The 25,499-nt window shown below is 47.8% G+C and overlaps 1 protein-coding gene across 1 annotated transcript in view; it reads left to right on the top strand.

The window, feature by feature from the left end:
• Window positions 1-25,499, top strand: part of LOC133348933 (S-adenosyl-L-methionine-dependent tRNA 4-demethylwyosine synthase TYW1-like) — a 136,573-nt gene that overhangs the window by 40,790 nt on the left and 70,284 nt on the right. Inside the window, 5 exon segments of the mRNA XM_061562071.1 lie at window positions 3,181-3,299; window positions 4,447-4,556; window positions 6,321-6,424; window positions 6,426-6,499; window positions 8,770-8,905. Of these exon segments, the coding sequence (XP_061418055.1) occupies window positions 3,181-3,299; window positions 4,447-4,556; window positions 6,321-6,424; window positions 6,426-6,499; window positions 8,770-8,905 (543 nt within the window).

The following is a 25,499-nucleotide window of genomic DNA, read 5'->3' on the forward strand; positions in this document are numbered from 1 at the left end:
GAACATGTAATGACCCTGACTAAGACGCACTGGATTAGAGTTTTGTTCTTCAGCAAGGTAAAGTGGCAGAACGGAAAGATGACACAGAGAAAGAGACGGTGCAGACATTGTGATCGAAGAGGGACTGAAGGTCGGTAGGTAGAGTGAGTGAGTTAAAATTGAGAACGCGAGAAAGAGGGAGGTAGAATGGGAGAGCAATCGCAAGGTGTGCCTTGCGATGCGGGAGAGCCGCCCTGTCCCGCACGTACGCCGCCGTGCGCGTCGTATCGACGCGGTGCGTTGTGCGCGCGCGTCGATCTCCCGACCCCCAGGTTACGGAGGGAGCTCGTACGGCTCCGTCTTCGTGGCGCTCTAGGGCACCACGCCGTGGCTGACGGGGCCGTGCTGCCCGTCTTCACTGAGTGTCACAGTGTTTTGGCTTTTGTACGGAGGAGCCCAGATGACCGTTCACTCGGGCTCGATGTTTCGGTGACATTGACGCAACAGAGAATATTACTTTCTACGCTCGCTCTTCATCTCTGCCCGCCCCAGTGGTTGCTTGCGCACATTCTGTTAGGCGCGATGGTGGGTGGGTTGCCAGTAGAGGGGCGCAACAAAGGTGGAGCCTCTGGACTCGATGCTGTTCTCTCGCTAGGGTTGAGTAGCTGCTGCCGGCGGGGCTAAGCGGCGGGGGGGGGGGGGGGGTGGCAGGGTTTCTGTTGGCAGAAGCATGGAGACAGTGCAGGCAATACATTTGCTTTACCTTTGCAAAATATCTGCTTGTAGAGGGCCTCTTCTTGGGATGGATTGTCAATTCCAAAGTAGGTTTTTCTGTATGGGCTGGCGCACGCGTGTGATCCGCGCCAACGTGGAGGCGGGGTAGGTGGATCGTGCAGAGATCGCGTCCATCGATTGTCGGGCTATGACTTGTGCAGCATCAAGATCTACTGTCGTGTGTTTTTGGTGATGCTGTGTTTGAAAACGGTGCTTTGTTCACTTGGTGCACACTCTTGTCTATCCAGGCATCTTAGGGGCCGTGTGCACGCATCATCGCGCTATGACTCATGGGGCACAGCTACGATTCGAGCTGCTCCTGCCAATGCTGCTGCTGTTGTTCTGCCGCTGCCGTTCCGCCGATGCTGTGCCACCGCCGCTGTGCCGCCACCGCTCCTGCTGTGCCACCGTCCTCACGGTTCTGCCACCCTTGTTCCACCCCCACCTTTGTTCCATCGCCGTCGCTGTACCACCTCCGCCGCTGTACCACCACCACCGCTGTACCACCACCGCCGCTGTACCACCACCGCTATACCACCACCACCGCTGTACCACCACCGCCGCTGTGCCGCCGCTATGCTGCCACTAGCAGCTTAGAGGAACTCGAGGGATCTCCTATTTTCACAGGGCCCAACATAATTTTTTCTAAGCGTGGCTTAGCACGGCTCAGCAAAAATAATATTGGGCCTCGTGAATTACTTTTGCTAAGCGTGGCTTAGCAAAAAAAATATGTTTACGCTCAGAGGCAGAATGCTAATAAAACATCAATTATCGTTGTCGAAAAGGAGTAATTTAAATGCTACTTTTTACCGATTTCTCATTGTTTTCACACTAAGCTGTCGTGTGAATAATGTATAACGCTTATCCAAATGTTTAGTGAATTTTAAGGGTGCAATTTAGTTTCATTTTCTTACGTGCTATATTTTGACAGTGGTGATAACTAATGACTTTGATTTGGAGAGAATATTCCCATTTGTTTTTATTTCTTTTTTTATCTAAAATGTTTTATTTATTAAAATGCAGGATCCTCACTAACAGATCAGTGCTTTGTTCATTTTCACAAATATCATCTTAGTTTAATTATACTGCGACTAAGGGTAAATTAGCTTCTCATTAACGAGACCTGCTTACTATCAAAACAATTCTTTGGATTTAGAATATTTAACAATTGGTATCTACGTTAAAACCCAATTGCTTGTGTTTTAATGTGGTTCATTTAACTAAAAATGGTAGCCTCTAAGAATACATTCGCAATAAAATACTGCATTAACTTTATCGTACCATATTTAGTTGTTTTTATCATGATACGTAGCTTATTGTGATGTTTCTACTTACTGCATTTAAATCCTTTATATTAAGTTCGCTTGCGTGCTTGCGTGCTTGCTTGCTTGCTTACGACCGTGAAAATCTTTCGGTCGTTTTTTAACCCACTTCCCGTGATCCAATCGAGCTGACATTTTGCACACAGACTCGTTGTGCGAGACAATTAATGTTCGTGAAAATTTTTTTCCAAAATTTTACACTGTTTAGGGAAAACAAATTAAATATTTAATTACCAATTGCTTAATGCTGCCAGACAATCATCTGACCCATAGGTGGCAGCCATCTCAAGCCAGAGGACGAGAGGACTCTAGCCGCCACGCATATAAAGGATTTAGAGTGAAAAACTTTGTTTTTACGGGTTATACTTATAATTTGTCATGATCTGGATTGCCATGACAACGGTCACTATGATCACATGACACGGCAATGCAACGGCCGTTGAGGCAGTCAGGGAGCCACTGGGCCCTTGACGTCATGATGGCCCACGTGAGAGCACACTTGCAAATAACCTAAATATTACTTGCAAAGCAACGAACATGAAAATGTGGCTTGTGGAGATACATTGTACCAAATTGTTAAATATTGGCGATTGCTCTCCAACACACCGGCGTTCTGAAGCAGTAATTAATTGACACGTTTGTTCATCACGTGACAACTTTATTAATTGGCTGTGTCGGGTGGAGGAGGCTGTACGACACATTTTACTCACGCGGTCTGACCCAAATAATGTTGATTTTTGTTTATATTGCTCACGAAAGCGTGCTCCACGTTAAACGTAGACAGATTTTGCTTTGCATTTGTTCGTGCGGTGTGGGGAGCGGTAGTGTAGCACCACTTGTTCGATTCCCGCCCACCGCCAACACCAGTGACGATTATCTGAACCGGTCCAAGGCCTCCTCTAGGTCAACTCGGCCTCAAATGAGTATCTAGTGCGGTGTGTAAACTTCCACGCCAGGAAGACAAAGGCGACCGGGCTTGGTGCTAGCCACTCCGCCCCCTCGTGTGCCGTGCCGGCCTTCATGGGTACTACTCGCTAACGTCACTTTCCCCAACAGTCTGTGAAAGGCTACACGGGGGATCTTTGCCTTTTGTCTGAACATGCAGTCCATGCTGCGGGGCCGTGGTGGCTGCTACAAGCACGCCTTCTACGGCATCGAGAGCCACCGGTGCATGGAAGCCACGCCAAGCCTGGCCTGCGCCAACAAGTGCATCTTCTGCTGGCGGTGAGCACACGGTGGCACGTTTGCTCCCTCGCTCCCTCCTTGTTCGCTCGCCTCTCTCTCTCCCTCCTCTCCCTTCCCTCCCTCCTTGCTCCCTCCCTTCCCTCCCTCCACAACAAGGCCCATTGGGTGGCCGAGCGGCTCAGAATCACCACAGAGCCAGTACCACACTGGGCATCCTGCAACATGTCGTCTGCTGGAAATCTTGTTTGCATCAGGCAGGTGCATTAGAAGTTCCCCTGCAGGCCTGCAAACATGGATTTATCAATCAGAAGCGATTGTTATGCTCGCCAAAGTTGAAATGAATAGTGTGTTTAAGATGTGTTTGCAGTTTTTGGACATTTTATACAAATGTTATTCTAATGAAACAAGCTAGAAGACAAAAGACAGATGTTACCAGACCGTCCAAAGGAGGCAAAAGAATAATAATATTTCTTGAATTGAATAACGACCATTCATCAAATCACCTGGGATGGGGGATGCGGAGGGAGTGCTTGCCCAGTAGTGGAGGATCCAGAGGCCAGTGTGTGTGTATAACGTGTGTGTATGTGTGTACTGTGTGTGTTATGGGGAGCGGTAGTGTAGCGGTTAGCATGCTGCGTTATGAACCTGGCGACACGGGTTCGATTCCCGCTTATCTGAACCGGTCCTGGGCCTCCCCTAGGTCGACTCAGCCTTAAATGAGTACCTGGTGTGGTGTGTAAACATCGCCACTGGGGAGACAAAGGCGGTCGGGCGTGGTGCTGGCCACCCACCCCTTCGTGTACCGTCCTGGCCTTCATAGGTGCTCGCTAACAGCACTTGCCCCTACAGCCTGTCAAGGCTATACGGGGGATTTGTGTGTGCTATGTGTTGCACAGTTGGCACATTCGGGGGTACAGCTGGTGAATCTACCAGTCACCTCAGTCAGCCAACCTATGGCACATGGGTCTGTCCCGAGGCCTGTCAGCGAGCCTTTGACACTTCACGTGGCCTCAAAGTGCACCTTGGCCTGGCACAGGCTCCACGGCGCCTGTGCCAGGCCACTAAGGGACGTCACTTAGTGGTGAATGGCGAGTATTGGTATGGTGTTGCTATGTGTAACTGTGTGTGTGTGTGTGCCATGTGTTAGTGTGTGTAACCGTGTGTGTATGTGCGATACTGCCTGCAGGCACCACACGAACCCCGTAGGGACGGAGTGGCGCTGGAAGATGGATCCGCCCGAGCTCATTCTGCAGGAGGCGCTGGAGAACCACATGGCCATGATCCGCCAGTTCAAAGGTCCCACTCGGGCAGGGGTCGGCAGGCCAAAATGAACAAGAATAGATATTTTTTTAGAATTCGGTGAAAGAAAACCCCTCAATATTTCAAGAGCCACAATGCAATGTGAATGCGAGGCGGTGCTCCTTAATAAATAACGTCACCAAGCAATCCTTAAAGAGCCGGATGAACCGGACTCCCATGGTTAAACTGGTTTTCAGTGGTAAACCGGACTCCCATAGTGAGCTGGAGTCCCATGGTAAACTGGACTCCCGTGGTGAACTGGACTCCCATGGTAAACTGGACTCCCATGGTAAACTGGACTTCCATGGTAAACTGGACTTCCATGGTAAACTGGACTCCCATGGTAAACTGGTTTCCCGTGGTAAACTGGACTCCCATGGTAAACTGGACTCCCATGGTAAACTGGACTCCCATGGTAAACTGGACTTCCATGGTAAACTGGACTTCCATGGTAAACTGGACTCCCATGGTAAACTGGTTTCCCGTGGTGAACTGGACTCCCATGGTAAACCGGACTCCCGTGGTAAACTGGACTTCCATGGTAAACTGGACTTCCATGGTAAACTGGACTTCCATGGTAAACCGGACTCCCGTGGTAAACTGGACTTCCATGGTAAACTGGACTTCCATGGTAAACTGGACTTCCATGGTAAACTGGACTCCCATGGTAAACTGGTTTCCCGTGGTAAAATGGACTCCCATAGTGAGCTGGAGTCCCATGGTAAACTGGACTCCCATAGTGAGCTGGAGTCCCATGGTAAACTTCACTCCCGTGGTAAACTGGACTCCCATGGTGAACTTGACTCCCGTGGTAAACCGGACTCCCATGGTCAGGGTCAGCAACCAAAATAAATAAGAAGCGACATTTTTTTGCGAATTCGGTCAAAAAAAAAAAAACTCAACATTTCAAGCGTCGCAATGCAACGTGAATACGAGGCGGTGGCCCTGAATTATCAACGTCAAGAAGCAGGTCCTTATAGAGCCGCATGCGGCTCCGGAGCTGCAGGCGGCCGTCCCCTGCACTAGGGCACTCCTGTTTCAACGTCCTGCTGCGGGGCAGCACGAGTATCGTGTGAATGTATGTTAGTTGAACTTCTTTCGCACCGTACGTAGCCAACCGTGCTAATCGGAGGTGCAAGTCGGAGTGTCAGTGCCAGTTTAAAGATCCTGATTAAATGATGTATGAGGTTAGTGACACTTTCAATAGCGAGGTCGAAACTAAATAATGCAAACAGTGCTCGAAGAAGTCCTCCTCTTCCTACATTTAGGATATCGCCGCTGATTCCATCTTCACCTGGACTTCTGCCATTATGCAATGTGTCTCCTGCTGAAGTTGTTTTGCTCGTTAATATGTTTGGTAATCTCTCTTCTTTCACGATAATTTTGTTATTTTGACCGGGTAGCTGAAGAGAAAATAAGTTTGCGTAAAATTCAGTCAGCATTTAGAATTTCCTGTCGGTTAAAGTTATCTTTCCATTTTTGTTCTTCAGCTGTTGTATCCAGCTCCTTCCTTCGGGAGGGGGGGATTTAAGAACCCGCCATTTATCTTAGAAGTTCTTAGCCACTTTCGGTTGTTCTTCGCCACTTTCAATTTACATTTGAGTCCTTTTCCTTACATCTGTGCGCGTGCGTGTTTGTGTGCGCGCGTGTATGCGTGTGAGCATGCGTGTTTGTCCGTGTGCGCGTCTACGTGTTTGTCCGTGTGCATGTTTGTGTGTGCATGTTTGTGTGCGCGCGTGTGCGGTTTGCCGCCGCGTTCAGGCGTGCCGGGCGTGAGGCCGGAGCGCTTTCAGGAGGGGCTGGCGGCGCAGCACTGTGCCCTCTCTCTCGTGGGCGAGCCCATCATGTACCCCGAGATCAACCGCTTTCCTGCGGCTGCTGCACCGCCGCGGACTCTCCTCCTTCGTCGTCACCAACGCGCAGTTCCCCGACGAGATCCGGTGAGTTCTCCCCCATCCGCGCTCGCTCACTCGCTCGTTCCGGCTTCCCCCCTACGGAGCTGCGATGCGTCAGGCGTCGCTACGTGCCGCTGCCTTGGCCCGCGTTGGCCCGCGTTGGCCCGCGTTATCCCGATTGGTTCGTCAACATCCTACCGCTTGGCCAACCCACCCCGGAGAACAGGCTCGTGGGAGGAAGCGAGCAACTGAGCGAAGTGTTTGTAGTTCAGTTTCGTGCGTGCATTGTGTGAACAGTGCGTTTAGTTTTTTTGCAACGTGTGCATGCGTGCAGAGCGGGGGGGAGCGTTGGAGTAGTGGATCGTACGGTGATGCGGTCACTGTGAGCTTGCTCTTGCAATTGCGTTGGCCATTTTTAGTTTTTTTAGTTTAATGCTTTATGATGCGTAACAAATATATGACACAACCCCTGTAATAAAAGTGTTACATTAGTTATTGCTGTTCACAATCCTGATGTTTTATGGCATAATGTGTTAAAAAAAACACTTTTTTGTTCAAAGCGCCTCTGAAAATGCTTAGCATAAAACATATCTTAGTTGCTACTGCCGTAGTGTAAATTTACATCTTGCTAGAATTTAGGATTTAAAACCTCAAATATGACATAGCCGGTGTATTTTGTGGACGTAATTTATGGAAGGTGGATTTTGTTGGAGCTTAACGCATTCAACCCTTAAACTTAAGTCAGTGGACGGTGGGGAGGGCGGCTGCCTTACGCATCCTTCATCATTTTATTGGCTTGGTGTGTCTTGATGTTTTAAGCTCGTTATAAAATAATGCTCAAGTCGGTGCTTGCCTTCCCCTGAAAATGCAATGGCAGTGGAATGTTTTGTATGTGCAGCATATCACCTTGTCACTCGCAAAGTCGTTGCGTAAGCAAAGGAAATTGTGATGTAGTTTCAGCGCTTGCTTGTGTCGGTGCTGCGGTGTGCATACCAACGTCCGAATGAAAAAATGTGCCCCGTGAGAGAAGTAGCAGGATCGCCCAGGGAACTAATGCCGTGCGAGAACCGCTGACATCCTGGTTCTCCATCCATTCAGCCGCCCCATGATTAAGCCTCGGTTTTCAAGTGTAGCGAGTTGCTGGTCTCAGGTTGAGCACCAATGACTACGCGCAGAAATTAACCTGTTAAATTTTTATTTGTGTTGACGCTTCATTTTGTTAATCCTACTCTGTCAATTAAATCATTCGTATTAATTGCCGTGTGACGAACACTCTGCAGGAAATAAAAAAAAAGCATGTCCCGAGCGTGCACCTTTGAAACAGGGTATCGTGCACTGTGACTACAGGGATTCATATTCTTAGGATCTTTACGGTAAAGTCACGTAGAAGGGAAATAATAACATAATAAAAATAAAACATAATAAAAATTCTCACGACGTTTCGGCCACGACACAAGCAGCCGTCCTCAGGTGAAGAACAGAGTTGTCGGAAGCTGCCTGCAAGGTCTACATTAGGGACGCTGTCTTTCCGACAGCTCTGTTATTCACCTGAGGACTGGCTGCTTGTGTTGTGGCCGAAACGTCGTGAGAATTTTATCATGTTTATTTGTATTATTTTATTATTTCCCTTCTACGTGACTTTACCCGAAAGATCCAAGAATATAGTGCACTGCTTACTGCGCGAGTTTGAAATGGATATCGATGCTTGCACACCGATGGGGCGTTCGCTTGCTTCCGAGATCCCTTTGAACGACAGGGCCCAGCACGAACTGCAGGCCGACCTGCGACTCTCACCTTGAAGTGTGTGAACATGCGTCGTGTACGCACGAGGCTTCGTGACCACTGATGTGGTGGTGCGTCGTCCGTTCACCAAGCTGTGCAAGTGGGAGAAAAAAAAAATTAACCCGTAAAAACAAAGTTTTTCACTATAAATCCTTTATATGCGTGGCATCGGGGCGGCTAGAGTCCTCTCGTCCTCTGGCTTGAGATGGCTGCCACCTATGGGTCAGATGATTGTCTGGCAGCATTAAACAATTGGTAATTAAATATTTAAAACATTTTCCCTAAACAGTGTAAAATTTAGGAATTTTCTTTCTCACGAAAATGCATTGTCACGCACAACGAGTCTGTGTGCAAAATGTCAGCTCGATTGGATCACGGGAAGTGGGTTAAAAAACGACCGAAAGATTTGCACGGTCCTAAGCAAGCAAGCGAACTTAATATAAAGGATTTAATAAGAATGCTTGCGCTTGGAAGACACGCCGACGCTTGTGCCGTTGCGGCACCAACCGTGCCGCCCCCGTTCCACTGCCCAGGACACTGGAGCCGGTGACACAGTTGTACGTGAGCGTGGACGCTAGCACGCGCGAGAGCCTGCGCAGGATCGATCGCCCGCTCTTCAAGGACTTTTGGGCACGCTTCCTGGACAGCTTGAGGGCCCTGTCCGAAAAGGTACCCTTGGCTGTGGCCTCGTTGTTAACTGTGCCGCTATGTTTATGAACTCACGGAACTTGGGCGGGTTTGTGTTTGCTGTGTGAGTGTGTGTGTGTGAGCTGTGTTGTTAGTCCTTGTGGGCCGCTTGTTGTTTGTAAACCTCACTTTACTGCCACGTAACGTGAAGAGAATTCGATTGGGAGCCGGATTGGCTTGTATACATGTATACGTCCTCTGCTGGTTTTGGGCTTGTAATGTGGGTATTTCCCATAATGCAGTGTGGTCTTAATACATTTTTATATTTAAGGTCAAAGTTGAATGGTCACAGCCATTATCATTGATGCTATTACATTTTACTGTCACGTCCTTGTGCCAGCGTATTGCAGTGAACTCATGGCCTGCAAGGTCTACAGTACGGCAGTACTGTCATGGCCATGAGATATTGCAGTAAGCCCACAGCTGACGATCCCTGGCCACTCGTATGCTGTCACTGAGCATTGGTTATTCCCTGCACAGACAAAAAGCTCCGGATAAGAGCATCTATATACCGTAACAACTAATTGCATGTTGGCTTTTAATATATTTTCTGACAATTTTACTCCCAATTGTGCTGTCATGTCATGATACGGAGTAACCATTCCGATCTCACCCAGAACGTTGCATCACCCGATGTAGGAGACATCGCAGAACTGTTTGCAAAATCCCTTCAACAGACCTCGACTGAGAAATATTTGCCGCAAGACGGTCAAACCAATATTTTTAATTCTCACAGCCGGAAATTATCCAAATTAAGTGAAAACAACAACATTTTTTGTTATATTTGTGTTGTTATTTATTTTTGTGGTTATTTGGTGGCTGGGCTGAGAGCGTCAACTCTAACTGTACTGGACAAGCTGGTTTAATCATGGTTGGCTCAAAAACCTTCCCTGTGAAACCAAGGTCTCAGCCGTGCTGACTCATTGCTCTGACCCTTCAGCAAGTTGCAGGGTGGGGTCCCGTTCGCCGCCGAATCTCGGAACGGGTGAGCGGCCCAGCGTGAATTTTAATTTGTAGAGGCATAGCACCGCTGTTTTTAAAGACATTGTACTCACCGCAGAGAACTGTAGCGACACACAACCGCACCCTACGATAGCTGGCGCCAAACTGCGCCACACGCCCTCCCGCATTGCCTTGTGGGAGCCTTGGTACCGAAAAAGTTTCTTTCACACGTACATCATCGTAACGAGTTTCCCTTGTTAAGATAACAAAAAAAATTATTTTTTCAATGCGCACGATTTTATTTTCACTTTAAAAGTAGAAAATGAATTATTTCGAGCCCAGAATTAATGAAATTTGATGTGCTGCATACAGGTACGTGTGGGATTTTTCGCGTCGTTTTCTTTTTCTCTCTCGTTGGAGGCGAAACTAAAATATCACCCCTGCGCTCAGTGCGACTGCACACAGGGGTGATATTTTTGTTTCACCTGCCGAGCGTCGTTGCCGCCCCGTGCCCGCTCCGTGCAGTCAACACCGCGGCGCGTCACGTTCCGCACATGGCCATCTCTTAGGCCTAAACGGCCTCAATTCCAGAACATTTGTCAGTGTCCCCGTGGGCAGCCCCTTGCCATACGTCAGAGGGCGGCTGACTTCGCGCGCACGTGCATGGCCGGCCGCCACTACGATGATCATTAGTCCTGCATACGTTGACGGGTTGGGGACGAGGATAGATTATTTTTCTTTCTGCCAGCGCTTATGAGCCCGTGTCTTGCGCTTGAATCAGTCAATAGTGCTTTGTAGCCCTTGGTCTTGATGGCTTTGGGGCTGGGGTGCGTGGCCGGAATGCCGTCAATTTTTTTTTCTGTTACTTTCCCGTCTGTTTGTAACCGCATCGAGCAGCCCGTCACTTTACCGCCTTCAGCGTTTGGTTTCATCGCTGAGAACACTTTCCCAAACACACTGCATGTGGCTACATGGGAGATCTTTGCCTCTGTGTGTGTGGTATTCGAAGCGGTGCGTGCAGCGTTCAGTTTGTGTAACAGCTCACTGCGTGTAACAGCGTCAAATTAAAACTTTGTTAAATACTGCATAAAGGAACGCACAGTTAAATATTAATATTGTAAAACGGTCAGAGTTTAAATTGACAAGTTTTCTCGCGAGGATTGATGTAAACGCCGCGTGTAAAATATTGATTGTTAGATTTTCAATTTGAGTTTGTGGCGTTGGCAAAATGCATTTGGAGTGTTTGGCTGATATAAATTTTCACGTGATAAGCCGCTTCGTCAAGCTATCATTTGTGGCCAGGTCGCTTGTGATAAAAGCTACATAGCTCAGTGGACCTTACCTGGTTAAATAAAAAAAATGTTTATAGTTTAGTTTACTCGGCGACCTGCCTTATCCTCGACATCACAGGCATTTTGCCACATGCTCTGCAGTTCGTGGCACGGTTTGGTCACTTAAGAATTGGCGCAATGATTCGTCCAATAAAATCAATTCTCATGCCTACGATCAATATATGCATAGATCTGCGCGTAAAATGTTATCATAATTTACAATGATACAAACACGATGCACGCCCAGGTTACACTTAGGCTAATGGAACAACTGCGTTGTGGAAATACGACAGAACAAGCAAAGAAACCAACGGATCTTGATGGTTTCATCGATCGCTTGGGAGTGAATTGTGGCGTTTGTAGTAATTGCCCACGAGATGATGTTCTGGTCATAAACGCAATAGATGCACTGTGAATTTCGTAGATTTAAGACCGTGGACAACACTGCAAAAGTCTGACTCGACTGCACGAGCGGGTCGTTAAACGTGCCGCTCGCCACCGTTAAAATGAATCATTGTAAAATAGCGTGTTTTCTTGGATTTGGTATTCAGCGCTGCAAAGAGCACTGGTGTTGTGCAACTGTTCTATTGCTCGAATTTGAATGAATGAGGCACTTTTTTTTTGAAAGGTAGATCGGAAGACATGATGGAGCGCTGCTGTGAGACTGGCAGGTGTTTTGTCAAGGACGCTCGGATTAACTCCTTGGCCCGTTGCTCTGTACAGCGCCGTTTCATCGGTGTCCTGGCCAAGCCCTGTTTTGTCCAGTGAGACGCAATGACATCACGTGTGGCAAGGCGGTGTGGCCAGTGATACCAAAACAAGCATTTTATTATTGGGCTCCTTTCCTGAAGAGAATGTCCGTTAGACAGCAGCCCATCTGCCCGCAACGTTTTAACACCACGCCGAGGTGTGGCTCAATGTGCCAGATGAATCACCTGCCCGTGTATTGCATTATCACCGCGGTCACCACTCCAGTCAACTATCCACCGCCCGTCAACTTTACTCAATTGTCAAGCACTCACCCTGCAAGATGGATTATTTACACTCGCCGTACTGGGGCGCAAGCTGTCCTCATGAACGATGCAACATTTAATATTCCTCCTTCTGCTTGACCTTGAAACTCCCTCCCATCATCTTGTTTTCTCAGCAAATACGTTCGTTCTTAAGTGCTATATTATTATTATTTGTAGTATTGTCCGTTGCTGGTCACTTTGCTTTATGCGGCTTTAGTCCTTGGCTCAGGAACTAATAATTTTTTTTTTTATTGAGGCTTATCATACCAGTCAACCCATGCGGTTTACCCATATTCATGTGCAGGGAAATTGAGCAAAAATTTTTTGTGTCTATTTGTTTGTATTTATATTCTTAGGTTTTTTCGGTAAAGTCACGTAATTTACTTTTATTAATTTTAATGTTTTACCTACGTGACTTTACCGAAAAAACCTAAGAATATGAATCCTTGCAGTCACGAAAGCTTCAAATCTAGAATTGTTTGTATTTCTCCCTTGTGATGGGACTTTGTAGGATGAACATTGAGATTTAAAAGGGCACGGGGTTACCAATAAGGTCTGAATTGGTCTGTAATAAGGTAGGTACCGATAAGGGGTTGACAGGTATGGCATATGCAGCTGAACGGAGCTACCGATTGTAACGATAGCGCATCAACACAGTGTGCGGGATTCTGTACTTAGGATGTCCGGTAGCCGCTTTGCAGCCTTATTAAGCATGTGGGTTAAACTAGATAGATGTTTCGGCACGATGAATTGCAACAGATCTAAATGTTAGGATAGTCAATAAGTACAAGGAATTGACGAACCATTGAGTTAGCGATGTGGCGTAACGATAAAATGCTTTAAATCATTAATAAACGCGTCCGTGAATGAATATACATCAATGGGTGGCACGGTGCCGCATAATCGATGAGCAACTTATATTGTCAAGCTTGTAACTTTTTAAAACCCCTTCACATCCTTTTTTGTATCTATGTACGTTGAACTTCTTTCGCACCGTTCGTAGCCAGCCGTGCTAATCGGAGCCCCTGGCTCGCCGCTCTCCGCTAGGGTGGCGCTGGCGGGCGAGCGATCAAAGTTCGTGCCGTGGGCATGCGCCATGGGGACGCATCGGCAATGTTCCCCAGGGGGACTCCCCTTCCGTGGGGCGTTGTGCGCTTTCTAATTTCGACTGGCCTAATTGAGGCACAAAAACATGTAAATAATCTAGATTTGAAGCTTTCGTGACTGCAAGTATTCATATTCTTAGGTTTTTTCGGTAAAGTCATGTAGGTAAAAAATCTAAATGAATAATAAATACTTTTATTAATTTAGATTTTTTTACCTACGTGACTTTACCGAAAAAACCTAAGAATATGTAAATAATCATCGCGCTGCAAGGGTTAATCTGCGTGGCAGACACTTTCCAGTCGTGGTAAATGTGGCTAAAACTCCATCTGCAGCTCGCTCCGAGATGCACAGCAAACAGTGAGGCTCATGGGAAGTCGGCAGGGGAAGTAGAGTGGCAGGGCAGGACACTATGGTGAACACAGTGCCTCCACCAACAGCTGTCTCTGCATCACATTCCGTGAGCCTCACGGAAATTGCTAAACATTAAGCTTAACTCTGGGACTGGTGGGTGGCGGCATGGACGCAAAAAAACAAGTTTATTTTTTTACCAATGTACAAAACCTTATGCATTGAATCTATGTTTTCAGAGCTCTGACCGTTTTATAATGATTTCTCTCCCCTCACATCTCAAACAATCCTGAATGGAAATGGCTAGACATCCCAATGAGGCAGGGCCCCTCCCTGAAAAGGGTTCTTGTGACCCTGGTGAGGCTTCCAGGGCAAATAAAGGCCATTAATATTAAGTTTTGCAGTGGAGGTTTTTTGGTTTGAAATTTCTGAGGCAGACGGTGTCCAATTCATTTGTCGTGGCATCTCAGCCATTCCTCATCCTGAGCGGTGCGGCTCGCTTCTGGAAATTTGAATACAGGCCGAGAGCCTGTCGCGTGAATTTATGATCACGCCACGGTGAATTGCGCTCTGACACTACTGCCCTATTTTTTGTGAGTTGGGCAATACGTGCTCACGATTAACCCCCTGGCACTTCGGGCAAATTTTCACCCCTTGGCTGTTGAGTTTGACTTTCAATCACTCCTGCCTCTCTGTGACCCTCATTAATGGCTGGCCCTGGGCGGTGATAGATTTATTAGCCATTAAAACGAAACGAGGACTGCGGATTCGTGCAAAGCTTCTTCTGCATCGAAGACACCGTTCCTCATTGTTGATTGATTGGCTAAGGGAGAGCACTTTGGAGATTACGTAATATTCCTGCAGTGGGGACAATCTCTGGAGGTCAACTGGTGTTGACTTTGTTTCTGTGAAGGATGATTGAGTGAGTCGACCCAGGAGAGAGTTTCAAACTTGTAAACCTTTACTTGTGAGATGGGCGCTCCGCCACAGGACCAGCAGTCGTGTTCAAACACAAAGTTACATTTTCGGTGTTCTTGCGCCAATGGTTAAAGCACATTTGTTTTGCGGGCACTCCGTACGGTCACACTGCTGGCGCGTCTCTGGCCGTGCTGCACCTCCGATTCGCACGGCCGGCTGCATGCGGTGAGGAAGAAGTTCCAACATACTCGCGCGGGCCCCCGACAGACGGCCGCTTTGTGACCGGGAGCAGCGGCGCTTGAGCCAAACCGTCGGGGGAGAGCGGCACGTCGAGAGGACGGCGGACGGCCACTCCTGCGCGCTTGTCCGCAGAAGCACCGACGCTGCCCCCAGGGCTCCACTCGTGAGCGCAGGCAATAAATCAGCGCCGCGTCACAGAGCGCAGCTACGCTCGCGACCGATGCAGCCACGGTCTCTCCTTCAGGTTCAGCGCGATGGCGAGCGGCGCTTAGAGCGAGGGCCCTCCCGAGGCCACGGCTCGTTGTCACGGTGCCCGCTCACGTGAGCAGGAGGAGGAACGCCAGTGGGGTTTAATTAAATGGGGGGCAGTAGATTTGCTTGGCTTTCAGGACTCAAATGAAAGAGGCTAAAAGCAATTCTTTTGGTAGCAAATTGTATCCGGTTAACGGTCACGTTTCAGCCATTCCAAAGGATCTGTTTGTAGTGTTTGAGAGGTTTTTTGTTTGTTTGTTTTCCTATGATGAGAGCACCCTTTGATGACAACACCACATGAGCAGACCATGAAAGATTCTATTGATTTCTTGGCTCGGGTATTGGAATGGTTGTGAATGCACAACAAAGTGTGTTGCTGCTGTTTGTCGAGGGAATGAGGTGGTGGGGCGGGTTTAAAATAAAAAACCTTGGCCCTTGCCATGGCTCCTTTTGGTTGTATTGGACGGTCAGGTGAGCTCCTTTTGGCTCTATTGGACAGTCAGGTGAGCGTGCCTTGAATTGCATGCACGCGTGGACCCTTGGTGCCCTGCGTTTAGACTTTTTAGATGATTTTGGGCTTCATCTGGTAGGATGGGGATGGTTTGGTTTCATTTGTATGTGTTTAGGTGATTTATTTAACCTTTCTTGAACTTTGCATTCCTATCATGTTTTTGTCCTGTTTGTTGTTGTAACGTTCCTACCCTGCCCCGTACTGGAAACCTGTAAAAAAGAACTTCATAGCTCATCGGATTCCTCCAGTCAAAATAAATGTTCTGATTCTGAACCAGTGAACACCCCGGTCTGAGGCATAATGACGCTAAGTGCCGCAAACGTGTCTCGCAGAGTAAATGCTTAATCCGCCGCCCGGCACGTGTACGGAAAATACCCTTGCCGATTATTTGATGTATTTTTAAAAATAATCTTTTAAGTAGCTCCCGATGAATGGGTAAAAACTGTTAGAGGATATGAGCGCTCTCTAATTTGCTGGATTTTTTCCGTGTTATGTTAACGTGCATTTTTTCCATCTGTCCTCCCCCCTCCCATCTTTCTGTCTGCTTCGTCACACAACCCTCTCGTGGTTACGGGATGTGCACGTTGCGTGCGTTTTGTGAAATGCCCCCCCCCCCCTCATTCTTGTCTGTTTGACCGACTGAGTCATTTCCCGTCTTGTTTATCGCGTTCTATTGAAGCCTTGATTTTCAGTCGTATTTTGAAAGAAATGGCACCTGTGAAAATGTTGCCTTTTGAAATGGGGAGGAGAGCGTTGAGGGAGGGGGGAGAGCGGTGTGACGAAGAGGGAGAGTGTGGCTTTTGGCCAGCCATCCAACAAAGACGGTCACTGCATCGCGCGCATTTCCGATGCGCTTCTGCGGTCATCTGGAATGCTTTTCCGATATGAGGAAGCCACTGGAGCTATGCACTTTTAAATCTAGATTGAAAACTCATTTCTTTACAAATGATTTTTGTGTTTAGCTTCTTGTCATTGCCCCACACCTCCAATTATCATGGTTGGTTACGTACGGTGCAAAAGAAGTTCAACATAAACACATACACGAAAGGATGTGGCTCTTGGTGGGAGATGCTTACGGGACTGGAGGAAGTGGGACGTTGTGGTGGACGATGCAGAGTGTGATGGAAGGGAGGGGTGAGCGTGAGATTGGCATCTGCTGGACCAGATGGTATCACTGTGGACATCGTCAAATACACGGGACAGTTGTGGGAAGTAAATTTGTTGACTTGAGCTAAACTATTTTTATTTTACCAAGTAAGGCTCACTGAGCTATATAGCTCTTTTCAGAAGCGACCTGGCCACAAACGATGGTACCATTAAGAGTGTATTCTCGGCATTTAGTGCCTAGGTTGTGCAAAGACCCATAATTGCTGTGGTTTTTGTGCAGTCTTTCAAGTTGCAAAATGAAATCTTCAACTGATTCTTGGCCATTTCGCTCTGTTGCCTACAGAAGTGTCTCCCCGTATCACTGGCCGTCAGCCGAGTCACTCGTGACAATTGCATTTGTGAACATGAGCGTTTTCACGTTATCCGTTACCAACTCTTGCTTAAACGTACTTTAAGGCGAGTGGGCTGTCTCAACAGTTACTCTACGCTTGGGAGATTGGCAAGGTCACGCCGATTGTTTTTTGAAGCTGGCGAAAATTCGCCCGTCCCCAACCCGTGATCTTTTTTCACTGCTGCGTATCTCGTACAGCCTTCCATCTGATTGCTAGGAATACATGTACTGAATTCATGGTATCATTGTACGCGTCTACTTTTCTCCAAGAAAGATGGCCTCGATGTGTGAGCGGCATTTCATCAAAGTGAAAAAAAAACGGATATTGTTTTTTTTCTGGAGCACACGTCACACCGGCCTGCATCCAACAGGTGGTGCTAGTTAAAGTTTGCCTGGGCCGGTGACATGGCCAAGGAGGGAGGGTGCGGCGGCGCATTTTGCCGCGCGTTGCAGAGGTTCGCGGTTTGAACCCCCTGCGGCAGCCCTGGTTAATATTGCAGATGTATTCGCCAAAACAAAATAACCCATCCGATCTGCTTCACAGTCGGCCTTTAAAGATCTGGCGACGTTATTCGAAAATGAGTTTTTGGGCCATTGGGCGATGGCCCAAAGTCTCCGAAATTTGAAAATGCGACTCGCGAATGACACATAGCGACATCGCCATCTACTGTGGAACGACTGCAGACCGTGTCTGTGCAACGTAGCACATTTGTGATTACCTTGCATGATAGGAATGGTGCAAGTAAAAAAAATGGACCCGTGATTTGATTTCATCGTTTGATTTAACACAGCTGTTTAACTGTCCTGGAGGGAGGGAAAGCGCCGAGGAGAAGGCCCGTTACCCTAAACTTGAGCCAGACGTGCACACACGTGTCTGCTATGAGGCGGCGTTAGTGACGACGACGACGACGGTGATGATGAGGTGTTTTCTCTGCGTCCATGCCGCCGTCCACTGGCCGCTTGGTTAATCCGAGCAACCCCCGTGAGAGTCACGTGATGCAGAGAGAGATCTTGAGGAGAGCACATCATTTTGTGAGCCACGACAGTGATAAGGTTTTTTTCTTTATTTTTCTTTTTCCCCTGTGTCGTTCTGGCGGCGAGCGCACGTGGCATAGTTTAGAGTCTTTGGCTGCTGCTATAAATGTCTACGTGATAAGCCACTTCGTTGTGCTATTCATTCGCGACAGCCAGGTCGCTTCTGAAAAAGAGGTATGGAGCTCGGTGGGCCTTACCCGGTAAAAACAAATACAGTAAAACCTTGGATTGCGAGCATAATTCGTTCCGGAAACGTGCTTGTAATCCAAAGCACTCGTATATCAGTTGTGATCACGTGACGCTCGGCAGACAAAGCGTATACACGTACTGCTCGTATTGCAAGACCTCGCTCGTTTATCTAATTAATATTTATTTAAAAATGTTGCTCGTCTTGCAACACACTCGCAGACCAAGTTACTCGCAAACCAAGGTTTTACTGGTACATGTAAAAATGTGTTTAGGATGCGGCGAAAGCAGTGGAGTCTGCGGCGTGAACATAAATGGCTCGTACCGCCGCAGCCCAACAGTCGGATAGCTGCACAAGAGCCGGCCAGGTGGCAGCAGCTGGCGTTTTTTTTTTTTAAAAGAGCCTACCGTGAGCGGCCCCCCGTTCCCGAGGGCCCTCCCCCCCCCGTCAGCCCGCCGGTCTTGTGGGCGGCTTGCGGCGCGTCACTCTGTTGCTGACGAGCGCGTGTCGCCATCGCGCGCGCACCGAGTCCCTGGTGAAGGGTACTCGTGCACCTGCTGCAGGGCGCACACGCGCATTTTGTTGCCAGGGGATATACGCGAGTCTCTTTTTTTTGGCGCAAGGGTTTTCGCTGTCTGTCGCTCCTTTTAAGTGCACAGGTTTTTGTTGATCGTCTTGATTCTCTGTCGTTGCTTACCGTGTCTTTCGCCACGCACCGCTTAGTTGTTAATTTTTTGCGCTCTATTATTTTTCCTGTTTATTTCACTTATTTAGAGTATTTGGCTGCTATAAATGTCCACATGATCTGCCACTTTGTTGAGCTATCATTTGTGGCCAGGTTGCTTCTGAAAAAGAGCTGCATAGCTCGCAGTAGGCCTTACCTGGTGAAAATTACAATAGTTTAGTTGATCGTTTTATTGACCACCACCTACCTTCCTGCGTACAATGTATCCGACGTACTTGCATCATTTAGATAACTAGTATATGAAGCGGAGACGTGCAGGCTCAGGAGCTAAGTGGGCGCATGACCGATCTCCCTCGTCACCAGGTCTCTTCGTGAGATGTTTGGGTACCCACGGGATGACTTTGCGTCCAGCCGTTAGGATTGCTACTGCATGAGGCTGGCTTCCCCGCACGATGCGAGAACGTCAACTCCGGAACTGTCATTGTCCGGCTCCTCGTTGTCCCTGTCCACCAGAGTCCCTGTGCTCAAGAACTTCGTGGAGTCAGGCCGCAGGCTTCGTAGTCGCATCCGATTGTCCGCTAATTGTCGAGACTTGGGGATGGGAAGGGAGCCGGTTTGAGGATTTTTTCAGGAGTGACCCCCACCAGGGCTTGGAGCCGGAGGGCGGATTCTGCTATGCGCTGCCTCGGCATGTGCCCCCACACTTGACTTGATCCGTTTATATTTTGTTTCTGTGGAAAAGTTTCACCGAGACTTAAAGTTTCTGCACAGCATGGTGCTGAGCGTGACATTTGGCAAAATAATCATCATCATCATCGTCGGTCATGAACTATCCACTGCTAGATGATGGCCTCCCCAACCAATTGCCACCTATGGATTTCCCTGCGATGCAACAGTTCATCGGGCTTCTGCACATGAGCTGAATGCGTTGCTTCATCTCCACGGTGAATGTCTCCTCGGGCGTTGTCCCTCCTTTGGCTGCTGCACGACATTACGCTCGACCACCGGACGTGTTATTTCTTTAACCTGCGCACGCTCTTTAATCTACGTGGCTCCTCCCAGTGTGCGTCTCCCCGTGTTTTCTTTTGTGCACGTGTCAGCATTGTTCCAATGCCTCTGTCAGAGTTCGTGGTTCTCACGCACGCGCCATAGCAGGTCGTATGAATCGACCAAACAGTTTTTTTTAATGTATATTTGTGCTTTTTTTTCACGATCAAACAACATTTTACGAAATCACTCCGTCTTGCCTTTGTATTATTAGTAACTGTCCTAGGTGTACACTGCCCCGTTGTGTTTCTCATTTATCTTCAATTGTGCACGCTAATTTGTTACAAGCGTTATTCTTGTTTTTTTCTCATATTTGGCTTCAGGGGGTGTGAATCGTTCCAGCCACTGATTGTCCGACGTTCTCACCCTCCTTCAAACACGCCCGACTGCCATGTAGATCGTAGTCGTCGTCGCTCTATTAATTATTTAAGGTTGTTGTTGATACTTGCAGTCCTGTCTCAGCACGTGTAAAGTAGGTTTGTACGTTTTCTCATGAGTGGCTCAACATTGACAATACGTTCTCACCCTCCTCCAAACGCACTCGACTGCCATGTAGATCATAGTCGTCGCTCTATTATTTAACGTTGTTGTTGATATTTGCAGTCCTGTCTCAGAGCACGTGTAAAGCAGGTTTGTACGTTTTCTCATGAGTGGCTCAACATTGACAATACGTTCTCACCCTCCTCCAAACGCACTCGACTGCCATGTAGATCGTAGTCGTCGTCGCTCTATTAATTATTTAACGTTGTTGTTGATACTTGCAGTCCTGTCTCAGAGCACGTGTAAAGCAGGTTTGTACGTTTTCTCATGTGTGGCTCAACATTGACAATACGTTTTCACCCTCCTCCAAGCACGCTCGACTGCCATGTAGGTCATCATCGTCGTCGCTCTATTATTTAACGTTGTTGTTGATATTTGCAGTTCTGTCTCAGAGCATGTGTAAAGCAGGTTTGTACGTTTTCTCATGAGTGGCTCAACATTGACAATATTACAACGATTGAGATAATAAAGGATGCTGCTAAGTTCACGGGTGGAGTGGGTCCACTGACCCGGTGTGTTGAGAAACCCTCTTCACTGACAGAGTGTGGGTAGGCCTTCATCCAACAGTGGGCTAACAAAAGGCTGTGAGTTCGTCAATTTAACCAAGGCTCGTCAGCAGAACTAAACCACGTTTTGCATTTAACGTCGTCAAGAATGCCGAGCAGAATGACGAACATCTTACAGAAAAAAAAACAATAGTCACGTCAATGTGACCTGGATCTCAGCTTAATCGGCGTACTTTTCAATGAACTAGCCTTTTACACCAACGCAGTGCAAAACACAACAAGAGTTGATCGACGCGGAGTTTTGTGCGACGAGTTGATTTTTGGTAACGTTTTTTGTGCAGATTGCGCTGAAGTGTGTGTGCGTGCGCGGAACTCGCGGGAATTGCCGATAAGCGCATTGGCACAGAGGCGTGCGTCGTGTGCCTCTTTACAGATACGCAGTGACGGGGTGAGTGCAATGTCATGGACAGTCATAAATGGAACAATTGGATGGATTTGACCACTATATGTAATTTCATAAACGGATAGGTAATGTTTTCTAGAGCAGCAGGATGTATGTGGTTCAACACGCGTACGAGAGCAACCGTGTGATAGACACGGCCGTGGTCATGATTCGCATTGCGGGCAGCTCGCTGAAGCTGTTTTTTTCTTGCCTACCTCGTGGCTGTTGTGCATGTGTAGTGAGGCCAGGTGACTACTTGAGATGGAGGAATTCACGGATACTGAATTCCTCCATCTCTGTTCGATCCTCGCAACGGCTTTTGGCTGGCCCTCGAACAAAGACGGTCACTGCATCGCACGCTGTCAAATGCGCTTGTGCTTGCCGTCTGGAATGCTATTGGAGCTATGCACTTTTAAATCTAAATTGAAAACTAATTTCTTTACAACTGCATTTTGTGTTTAGTTTGATGTCCTTACAACCATACCTCCGATTAGGGCGGTTGGCTACGTACGGTGCGCAAGAAATGCATGCATGCATTCAACCGCGTCATCCTAGGCAGGCCAGCTTTTAATCCAGCCTTTTGGAACAGCATATCAAAGCGGCGGTGTTTCATAACCACGTTCATTTGGTGTCTTTCATTTGCTGATTCATGAAGCCATTGCAAGATGCATTGCTGTTGAAATTAATCTAAAAGAGTTCCCCCCCCCCCCCTCTGCATATGAAATGAAGAGGAGCCAGAGGCACAGACACGGGTGATTAAACGCCTCCGAAAACCACTTGCGCTGTTGGGGATTTACTTTTGAATAATCCCCGCGTTTAGCTGTGAATGAGGAATGTTGGTGTCAGTGTAAACGATGCCGCGTGCAGACAGATTGTGACACACTTGACACGGGCGACAGATCCTTCCGTCAGAGGTGTGTCGGAAGAAGGTGACGGGGGGGGGGGGGGGGTGAAACCTTCGGCGTGCCAGTTGTGCCACTTTTCGAAAGACTCCGCTTCATTATGGGCACAAGGCACAGAGCACGTGGTCAAAACATACCGCTTGGCGTAATAGACACAAGAGGTTGGCAGCGTGTTTAAGAAGAGCGTATTAAACGCGTGCGCAGATTCACACTCGTGAATTTCGTGAGCAGTGGTGACCTCCCGATTCCTATGAAGTGAAGGGGCCCTGTCACCACTACTTCAGAGTTGTCATTTGAGCCAGGTGAATACGATGCATCTGAACTCCACAAAGCATCCGGTGCTCAATAGCTGCCAATGTTCTTGTAAGGCTTAACAGAAGATCTTTGTCTTTCTATGCTTTTTTACTAAATTGGGATTACACGTAACAATTGTCACCCCCTACTGGCAAGGTTAACGCCTACTTGCAGGCTGATTCTGAGTTACTTTGTGCCACACAGGGACGGCTGCCACTGGGCGTTGAGATGTTATGGAAGGCACTGTGAGATGTTGGGGCATTTACGCATCCTGTGAATGCAGAGATTATTTTGAAGTAAAGTTGGGGAACTAGTGGAGCAGTGAGTGGTTAGTGCACTACATCGCAACTTGATTACCATTTTATGCATGTAAATATATGTATGCATGTTCAACTTCTTTCACATCTCACCTAGCCACCTGTGATAATCGGAGGTGCGGGAAAAATGTTGCACTTCGCTTAAATGTTGCAAGTCGTGTAACGGCAGAAATACCTCTGAGCATTGTATCTCAAGAGATAAAAGCTAGAAATGTAATATTTATGGTTCCTTCCCCCAGGGGTGTATGATGTGCCCCATATAAAGTGAGCGCTGTGGCCTCGTTGAGTGCGTTTGATATCCGAGTTTAAATTCAACTCCTGGTAATGAGTCACCGTATTAAATGGAACCAGAAAAAACCCTTGGAACTTTTGGAATAAAAGGAATGTTTACATCGCTCCCTCTCCTTCAGCCTCACCAATGTCGCGTAGCGTCGACATGCACGTTTTTCACACTGGTAACGTATGCATGTAAACTGTGTGAGTGGGTGCATGTCAACAGTGGTCAATTAGACAATCGGTAGGCATGAATATTGGGGGAATGGTGGCGCAGTGGTTAACTCACTGTGCCATTAACCCGGTGACCTGGATTAATTTCCCAGCTGTGGATAAACAATCGGTGGCAAGTGGTGTCTTAAACCTGTCCCGTTGTCTTTCATAGATGGACTCAGTCATCAATGAGTAACCGGTATTTGTCAGCCCCAGGGATACAAATGTGCCAAACGTGCTGTAACCATACCACCTTCCCGTACACTGACCATAATAGGTGCTCAATACCAGCGCTGTCATCAGCACTCTTCAGGACTGTACGGTGGATATTTATGGATGTTGCCAAGGTCCTATTAGATGTGACGTAAGAAACCATGGGTTGATTTCATTTCAAAGAGAGAATATCTGAAGCAGCCCTTGCAGCTCCCTCGCGGGAGGTTTGCGTGAAAGCTGTCGAGGCTTTGCGACATTGAATGGCCTTGCTGAAGAATGGACATGCGCAGGCAGGATGATGCACTCTCTCCTCCGTGCGGGCGACGTATAAGGACTGAAAACTTTACGGAAACTGAACAACAAATGGCCACGGTCAGTCGCACTCATGCAATTACAGTCGACACTGCCCGTTCGGTTGACTGTCAGCGTGCTCTCATTGTGCCCACTTGGAGATTCTCAGTGGAGGAACGTGAGCCACTGAGAGCTGCTGCTGCTGGGTTACCTGGGTTCATGGTCAATGCTACCCTCCTCTCGCCCAGCCGTATCTGCGTGTTTGCGGTTTTTGTGATTTTTTTTCTCAGTGTTTGATCGCTGCAGGAACACTAAGACCTGGTCAGGGGTGAAGCTTGGTTTTCTTGGCACACGGCTGCCTGGTTGTTTACTGACCACAGTGCTGCCCGGTTGTTTACTCACCACGAGGCTGTGTGGTTGTTTACTCACCACGTGACTGGTTGTTTACTCACCACGAGGCTGTCTGGTTGTTTACTCACCACGTGACTGGTTGTTTACTCACCACGTGACTGGTTGTTTACTCAGCACGTGACTGGTTGTTTACTCACCACGTGACTGGTTGTTTACTCACTACGTGACTGGTTGTTTACTCACCACGAGGCTGTCTGGTTGTTTACTCACCACGTGACTGGTTGTTTACTCACCACGTGACTGGTTGTTTACTCACCACGAGGCTGTGTGGTTGTTTACTCACCACGTGACTGCCCGGTTGTTTACTCACCACGAGGCTCCTGGTTGTTTACTCACCACGAGGCTCCTGGTTGTTTACTGACCACATCGCTGTCTAGTTGTTGATAGTAATATTCATAGCACATCGTGAATTGCCACTTTGGATTGCTTGCGACGCGAGCAGCCAGGATTACACATTTTCTCCTTCCTGACATAGCGTGGCATCGCGCAGCAGCCAATTCAAGGCCTTTTTCACACGCCATTTGAATAATCGAGCCCATAATCTATGCGGCCAATGATGATCACCACCTCCTGATAAGCGGATCACGCAGCATTAGAGCTGATCAATGCGGTATAATCTCCATGGCCCCAAAAATCGGGTGATGGACAACAAGCCTTTGCCTTGCCTCTATTGATTAATTTTCCGTTGGAGGTGTACATTTTTTTGGAATTCTCTTAAGATCGATATACATACCAACAAGGAGCGGTGAGCCGTGGATTCAAGGTCCTTTTAAACTGTCCTTCTGCTCCTGACTCTCCTGATGTCCACCATTAAGAGGGAAATGTCTTTTACAATGCGGAATGGAATGCAAATGATACTTTTCAGGAAAAACAGCTCTTTATATTTGCTCGAAAATGTCCTACAATGTGGCATAAATGGCCACGAAGATAAATATGTTTTACTCTGCATAAAGTCATCATTAAAATGCTCTGCGACCTTTGGAGGGACGTAACGGTGATGAATATGCGGATGAAAGCCAACAGCAAAACAGGCTGGGCAAAACACAGTTTGCGTCAACTT

The sequence above is a fragment of the Lethenteron reissneri genome, chromosome 28 (assembly GCF_015708825.2).
Source record: "Lethenteron reissneri isolate LAM-NWPU_2019-01 chromosome 28, ASM1570882v1, whole genome shotgun sequence".
Classification (NCBI taxonomy): Eukaryota; Metazoa; Chordata; class Hyperoartia; order Petromyzontiformes; family Petromyzontidae; genus Lethenteron; species Lethenteron reissneri.